Source organism: Chinchilla lanigera, unplaced genomic scaffold, assembly GCF_000276665.1.
Source record: "Chinchilla lanigera isolate Chin_1 unplaced genomic scaffold, ChiLan1.0 scaffold00108, whole genome shotgun sequence".
NCBI lineage: Eukaryota > Metazoa > Chordata > Mammalia > Rodentia > Chinchillidae > Chinchilla > Chinchilla lanigera.
Genome location: NW_004955509.1, coordinates 4,450,124 through 4,458,327, shown reverse-complemented (window position 1 = coordinate 4,458,327; position 8,204 = coordinate 4,450,124). Strand labels below are relative to the sequence as shown.

The window sequence follows — 8,204 nt, the reverse complement described above, 5'->3', positions numbered from 1 at the left end:
AACCAACCACGAAGGAAAAAAAGCCTGGAGAGAGCTTTTTTAGCTGTCCACAATCATTTGCTACAACACATTTTCCAACAGGGCAAGACTATCAGGTTTCAGGTGTAAATCAATGCAGAAATAATTGCAGGGCACCACAGGGAGAGAGTGAGAACTTCCGGCTCGGGTTTCCTATGTCTCAGTCCAAAAGACTAGGGGCAAGGTTTGTCCGTGGGACAAGCATTCATTTCCTAGAGGGCAATTTCATGTGAACCAAATTTCTTTTTCACTGAAAATTTCAAGGATAAAGTAACATAGGGGGAGACAGGGAAGGAGAAGGAAGAGTTAAGATGAATGTCATTATTATGTACTATAAACATGTACTAATAAAAAAATTTTTAAAAAGCTTTTAAAAAGCAACATAAAATATGAGGTCTAACAAAGAGGACCTGGTTTTTAAGGAGAATTTATGTCTTCCAGCTTTTACTGGCATTAACAGTCCTTTAGCCTAGAGCTATTCAAAGATGAATCATGAAAAAGAAGAAGAACTTTATTTCAGATAGGTTCAGTGGCATGTGTGCTACAGAGAAGGCTGGTTGTAGCAATTGCATTTCAAACCTGTTTCAGTGTATAAATTAGACCTGATTTGGAAATGCTTAACTTTTGCTAAAATGTAGATTCAATGCAACATTAAACCAACTTTTTCATTTATTGTAGACCTCACATTAGTACTAGAGGTTAGATTTTTCATCACCCAAAAATGAGTAACCTTACAGATATCTACTAAGGTAATGAACTGTGAAATTATTTCCCTAGTATTGCTTTGAAAATATACCCCTAGGTTATTCAGAAAATTCCAGCTGCATCCAGATGTATTATTGGACTCTTCAGTCATCATCTATGGTTGGCTTGATTGTCACTCCTCTTCTTATCTGACCCCAACCAATTAAACTGCAAAATGAAAATAGGAGTCATGAATTTTATATCCACTTCGTTATCATGACTATACCACTATCTGATACATTGATTTTACTTGCTCATCTTGTAAATGCACACATGTCCCTAGAGTCCACCTCTCCACAAAGAAAACATGCTATTCCCCCAGATTCTAACAACCAGGCAGGTGGGCTCCACCAGCATGGCAGGAAAAGCAAACAAAGATTCCACCATGAACGTCCTCACCTTTACTCTATCAAAACGTACCTACCCTTTTTGATCCACGTAAGAGCCCTCAATCCACACTCAGTCCAGAGTGTGCCAGGGCACAAACCACATCAGTCTAGCTGTTTTCTCTCCCCTCTTCTCTGTGTGTCCTAGGCAACCACCAGGTTGGACACTGCTACCTCAACTGGAGTTTCCAGAACAAAGCCCACCTAAACATGGGTAAAAGCCACAATTCTATTGAATGTAAGGATCATTTAGATGCTCACTTTGTTTTTCTTTAGGACTTCAGCATACTTGCTAATTTTGAAGCAAAATTTGCAAGTTTTCATTTGGGTAGAGTCCTCTTATAGTATTTGTAGGAACATCAAAAAAGATCCTTTCTCTTAAAATCAGTTCTACTCTATGAAATGTAGCATTTAAACAAGCACTATTATTTGTATGCTGAATTTTTTTACTTTCTTATTTATCTGTTTTAAAATATACTGGAAGTCAGTACATCTATAATAGCAAATGCACAAGCACAAAAGAATGGAATCAAAAGGGCATAAAGTACCACAGAGCAAATTTACTAAAGAGACAACAAAAAGTTTAACTCTTCCAGAACAGAGAGCCAACAGTGACAGAAATAATTATGGGGAGAACCAGAATAGAAGACAGTGAGATTTAGAGTGTATAGATGAGACAAAGCAGGAGGGAGGGTAAGCAGGTGAAGCAGGCCTCCAGAAAGAAAGGTCCTGAATATCCAACATGAATGACGAGCTAACAGGAATTATTCAGCACAGCATGATCAAAGTGTTCAGGAAGGTTATGTTTGACTGAGTTTTAAATAACAAAGAATGAGACAAAGTAGGACTCTTTTATAATAACTCAAGTGGGAAATGATGGTGGTAGAGACTGAGGTTACACAGAACAGAAAGGAAAAGGCAGACTCAATACCAACTTTTTTTTTTTGGTACCGGGAATCAAACTCATGACCTCAGGCTTGCCAGGCAAGCGCTTATACCACTGAGCTACATCCCTGGCCCTCAGTACCAACTTGAGAAAGAAAAAAAGGTGGTAGAAACCAAAGACACATTTCTATTTCCTACCTCTAGTCATTCAGAGGACCTAGAAGCAATAGCACCTTAGGAGCAACGAGTACACCTAGCACACAGATCTCCACTTCTAGGTAACATGTCCTAGTAAAGGTAACCAGTGCTCCTTAGAGAAATGACCAATTTTAATACAAGCAGGGAAGGTAGGAGCCTGGAACATCCTGGGCCAGAAAACAAAGATGTGTTTAAAAAAAAAAAGGCCAGAGACATGTCAAGGGACACAGGAAGCAGCCTAAAACCTGCTCATCAAAATAAAAGCCAGATGCTGGGTGTGGTGGCACACGCCTGTAATCCCAGCACTCGGGAGGCTGAAGCAAGAGGATCGTTGTGAGTTCAAGACCAGCCTGGGCTACAAAGTGAGCTGAAGGCCAGCCTGAACTGCATAGCGAGACCCTGTATCAAAAAGACAAAAAAAAAAAAAAGCCAGACATAGCGCCAAACACCTACCTGTAACCCTAGCACTTGGGAGGCTGAAGCAGGATGATCATGATTTTGAGCCCAGCCTGGGCTACAGAGGGTGTTCCAGGCCAGCCTAGAGTGAGAACCTGATTCAAAAATGCCTATCATGCTCTAGGGTCTGAGCTCAATCCCCAGTACTGATTAAAAAACAAGCTATTTGCAGAGGTTCAAAAAGTCCACACAGCCAGGCATGGTGGCGCACAACTGTAATTGCAGCACTTGGGAGGCTGACGCAGGAGAATCACTGCAAGTTCAAGTCCAGCCTGAATTACATAGTGAGATCCTGTCTCAAAAAACAACAAAAACAAAAAGTCTCTCCACCGATTTCTTATTAGTTGCCAGCATGAAAAGAGTGACTACGTAGCATAGAAACTAGACAATATCTTGACCACATGATCAAAATGAACCTCAGTAAGGAAGAGCAGTAAGCTATCCTGTGGTCCCAGCTGTGATCCTGAACAAGGAACCAGGTATATATAACCTAAACCCAATCTTAGCTTTTCAAACCATTAGATAAACACAAGTTTCAGAACAGTCCATAAATAACTTGCTTATATTCTTCAAAATTGGCAGTCATTTTTTAAAAAGGGGATGTGGCTCAGTAGCAGAGCGCCTGCCTGGCAAGCGAAAGGCCCTGGGTGCGCTTTCTAGTACCCCACCCCCGCAAAAACCTGCAAAAAGGCTGCAAAAGTTCCAGATTAGAAGTCAAAGAGACATGGAACTTAAATGCAACACATGATTCTACACTAGAGGGCCATAAAGGGCTCCAATGGGACAGATGGGAAAATGGGAATCTGAACAACAGAGCTCAGAATTTCACCAATGTTACATTTCTTAAAGTGGTTATGAGTATCTTTGCTTTTTAGAGATATTCAGAAAAAGATTCTATGTAAATAAATGTGCATGTGGGTATTTCTCTAGGAAGAGCACATGAGTTTTTTGTATAATTATTGCAGTTTTCCTATAAAGTATGAAGTTATTTACAAATAAAGTTAAAAAAAGGTCAAGGGCAGACTAGGACTATAGCTCAATATTGAACAAATGAAACAGTTGCATGAGCAAGGCCCTGAGTCCGATCCCCAGCAGCAAAAAGCAAGGTCAAAGAAACAGAAATCTTGAGCCTAAATTCGTTGGTTGTGTCTATGAGAAAAGGATGTCAACTGCTATATCTGGACTAAAATATGGAACTACACATTGAGGCTAAAAATAGTTCTCCAAATAAATAGATGAGAGTTGAAGCCACACTAACTGTCATGCTCTGAGAAGCCTGTATGCTGTGTGTGCCGCAAAGAACTTAAGAAAACTGACCCTTCCCACTGGGGAAGGCTGATAAACTCACCGCCAGTGCTTCTCCACTCTCCGGCTAAGGGCAATTTTCTCTCCCACTTCTGTGCACACAGGGTTAGTCAGGACGATCTTGCCCAAATCAGCCTTGACAGCGCTAACTCTCCCTCCTGTTGACAGAGATCCTATGTTGACCATAAGTACTTCGTTCTTCGACAGCTTCTGGACCTAAAGGAATGAATTGGGGAAAAACAAATCCCGAAATAAAGAAAATGCTTGCCAAAAAAAAGTAAGAGTTTGGCATATACTTGTGGGAATAAGTCAATCATAAAGGGAAAACATCCACAAAATTCATTATGTGACATGAACCGTATATATCGTCTAGAGGTGGTAAGCAGATTTACTTCGCACTCACTGATTCTACACAAGATCTGCCTTTCAAAAGAAATAAGCCAGTGACCATAGCATTAAAACCTCTTAAAATTCTGAAGAAGCAGTACACAAGTTGAGCGGCCTTTATTGGGAATACCTGAAAACAGAAGAGTTGTGGGTTTTTCTAGATTTTGAAATACTGGGTTGGGGGTATAGCTCAATAGCACAAGTGCCTGCCTGGCAAGTGTAAGGTCCTGAGTTCAATTCCCGGCACACACACAAAAAATTGCATATATAGAATGAGATTTTTTTGTTTTGTTTTGTTTTTTGAGTCAGGGTCTCGCTTATGTAGTTCAGGCTGGCCTTGAACTCTGTGCTGGGATTACAGGTGTGCACCACCATACCAGGCTCACTTATGTTTTCCATATATCTCATGTATGTAGCCTGAAAATAATTTTACATCATTTTATTTATGTATTTGTGGTACTGGGAACTGAACTCACAACCTTGTGTTTGCCAGGCAGGCACTGTGCTGCTGAGCTATATCCTCAGGCCTCTTTTAATTTTTTTTTTTTTTGTTATGTCACTTTCTGTATACCTGTATTTTGACTATCATTGTCACATGAGGTCAGGGGTGGAATTTTCCACTTGTAGCCTCATGTTGGTACTCCAAAAAGTTTGGATTTTGGGGCATCTTGGACTTTAGGAATTAAGGATGATGCTTAACTGACCAGTTGCAGGGGTGCATGTGTATAATCCCAGCTGTCCAAGAGGCTGAGGACCATTAGTTTAAGCCCAGTCTGGGCAATTTACGGAGTCTGCGTTTAAAAAAAAAAATAAAGACGGATGTAGCTCAGTGCAAAGGCCCTAGATTCAAGAAGGGATGCTGAACCTGTAGAAGATATAAGGTACGGATATTTTTACAAGGGGAGATGACTGTGTGGGAGTTAATAAGGTGGTGCTGGGGATCCAAGTCCACCATGTCCCTAAGCTGGTTACTGAAGCTCCCCGAGGTCCTGTCAAATCAACTAACACCTGCCATACGTGGTGGTTTCAAAGATTAAGTGAATTACCAGCTACGATTCCCATCACTGCTGTTTGCCTACTTATAGCCTAATGCCCAAATTCAGGTCACTGTTTGAATGATTTCATATTCATTTATATTATCAGTTTGTCTTAGTTTGCTGAAAAGAAAGTTTTGTATTATTGTTTCTTTTTTCTAAGAATCTTCTTGGTTTAAGTCATGTACTCTGAGTAACTACTTTGAAGGTAACAGTACACAGTGTAATAGCTATTGTTATTCCCTTATTATTTATGAAATTTTATTTTATTAAAAAGTCTGATGAGACAAAAATAATATGTAATAAAGAAATTCTGAAAAAAAAAAAAGATAAACCTGAAATTTTATAGGCATGTGGGTAAGGTATTACTTTCTCCTAACTTTTCAGGTTATTTGTGCTGAGTGAAGTGCACTAGAGCAAAGTGTCAGTAAATTTAAAATGTTGATAAATACCAAATTTCTCTCTCAACAAGCACTACCAACTGGACATGGTGATGCATACTCATAATCCCAACACTCGAGAGGCTGAGGCAGGAGAATCACTGCAAGGTAGAGGCCAGCCTGGAATACAGTCAGTTCAAACCCAGGCTAAACTACAAAGCAAGACCCTCTCAAAAACAAAAACAAACCAAGTGCTACCAATTTATACTTTCCCAAGAAGAATGACTGTTTGTTTTCCACATCCTTGTCAACATTAGGAGCTAGCAATTTTCAGTCTCTGTAAACAGTCTTACAAAACACTTTTTAAAAAAGCCCATACAGCCTTTAATCCTCCTATAATCAGGAGGCTGAGGGAGGAGAGTCATGAGTTTGAGGCCAGCATGGACTACAAAGTAAGACCTTATCTCAAAAAAATATGTTTTTTAAAAGCCCATATGGAAAAAAAAAAAGTCCATATGGACATTAGGAATATCATGTTTACATCACATATGACACAAATATTTCCCGTATTTTTGTGGGTTTTTTTTTTTTTTTTTTGCCTTTTTGAGACAAGGTCTCGCTATGCAGTTCAGGCTGGCCTTGAGCTCACTTTGTAGCCCAGGCTGGTCTCGACCTCGCAATGGTCCTCCTGCGTCAGCCTCCCCAGTACTGGGATTACAGGCGTGCATGTGGGTTTTTTTTTTTTTTGTGTGTGTGTGTACCAGGAATCAAACTCACCACCTCACACTTGCCAGGCAGATGCTGTGCCACTGAGCTAAATCCCTGGCCCTTGTGTTTTGTTTTGATTAAACTAAGTACCATATAGTTGTTCTCAATTTTTAGGAAGTCAAACTGATTTACCTGAATTCCACGTTAACTATAAAAGAATAAGACTCAAAACTGGTTTTAATATCACTCATTCTCACTTATTTGGAAACGGTAAATATAAAAAGCACTCACCTTTGCTGCTTTCTTGTCACCTTCAGTGCGTACACCTAGAAGCCGTCTAAGTAGGAAATAGGAAATTTCTAGTTCCGTGAATATCTCAGGTAAAGCTCCAACTGCACCAAGGACCTGCCCCACCATTCTGTCAGCTCGGCACAAGGTGGGGTCAATTTTTGTGCCAACTCCTACAAAAATGTAGATGGTTCAGTTTTTATTTCCTAATATACCTATGAGGTATTTACTCAAAAGCTCAGTCAAAGAAGCACAGCAAAATCTACACATTTTAGTACATACTTGTATTTTCATACCCACATATGTAACAATTACATGACCATAACAAAACACTCATTTTTTTTTAAACATTCATTTTATCTAGTGGAGAATTGTGAACTCACAGTTTCATTGGGCAATTGAGAAGAGTCTCTTCATTTAAATTCTAAACAAAGGGCAAGTAGAGATGATAATCTAAATATCCTCAATAAAGTCTAAAAGATACAAAATTCAGAATGAGTAGCTTGCAGAATATCTGCATGCCATTTCCCTCCTGGCAGGCTGATCATGAAGACAGCTTAAAAACTTCACACCCGATTCCTGGGATCCACTTCAAAATAAGTGTATCCTGCCAGGGATAGTCAGGGGCACAGCGCCTGCCTGGCAAGCGCAAGCGCAAGGTCCTGAGTTTGACTCCTGGTACCAAAGAAAAACCACCACTGTATCTTGGTGGGAGAAAAGGGAGAAGATATATAGATAGGAATTGCTGAAGTTGAGAGTTGCTACATAAAGGCTATTGTTACAGTAGTCTCCACTTTCTACTGTTAAGTTTGAAGATTTCCTAAATTAAGCTAGAAAACCTTAAATTACTTCAGTAATTCTTACATAGCAGAGGTCATCTTTCTCTTTTTTTTTTTGTATTTGAGACAGGGTGTCACTATGTTGCCCCGGCTGACCTTGAACTCCAGGGCTCAAATGATCCTCCTGCCCGAGCCTGCCAAGTACCTAGGACTACGTGCCACCACGCCCGGGTAGAGGTGTCTTCTTTTATTCCTACTCAGTGTAAATATAATCTGCTACCATTCAACTGACATGTTTGAGTAAGGAGAGGGAGTTGCTGGGGACTGAACCCAGGGCCTTGTGCATGCCTAGGTAAGTGCTCTACCATTAGCTTTCCATTTGCAAGACATACATGAAAAGCAAACACTCTCTACCCTACACACTGTACAGATTAAAATAATAGTAAGTATGCGTATGAGTCAGGTATGGTGGCACATGCCTACCCTCTCAGTTATCCAAGAGGCTGAGGCGGGAGGATTGCTCCAGTCCAGGAGTTGTAGGCCAGCATGGGCAACATACTGAGACTCTCTCAAAAAAATCAAAGCATGTGTGTATGTATGTACATATATTATTTTTTTGGTTTTTTTTTTTTTTTT

General features: G+C 40.0%; 1 protein-coding gene across 1 annotated transcript in view; it reads right to left on the bottom strand.

The window, feature by feature from the left end:
* Window positions 1–508: 508 nt before the first annotated feature.
* Eif2s3 (eukaryotic translation initiation factor 2, subunit 3 gamma, 52kDa) overlaps window positions 509–8,204 on the bottom strand; it is a 20,776-nt gene continuing 13,080 nt past the window's right edge. The window contains exons 10-12 of the mRNA XM_005407839.2: window positions 6,793–6,962; window positions 4,036–4,208; window positions 509–930 (exon numbers count right to left, since the gene is read on the bottom strand). Coding sequence (XP_005407896.1) covers window positions 867–930; window positions 4,036–4,208; window positions 6,793–6,962 — 407 coding nt within the window. The 3' untranslated portion in view covers window positions 509–866. The remainder of the gene's footprint in view (window positions 931–4,035; window positions 4,209–6,792; window positions 6,963–8,204) is intronic.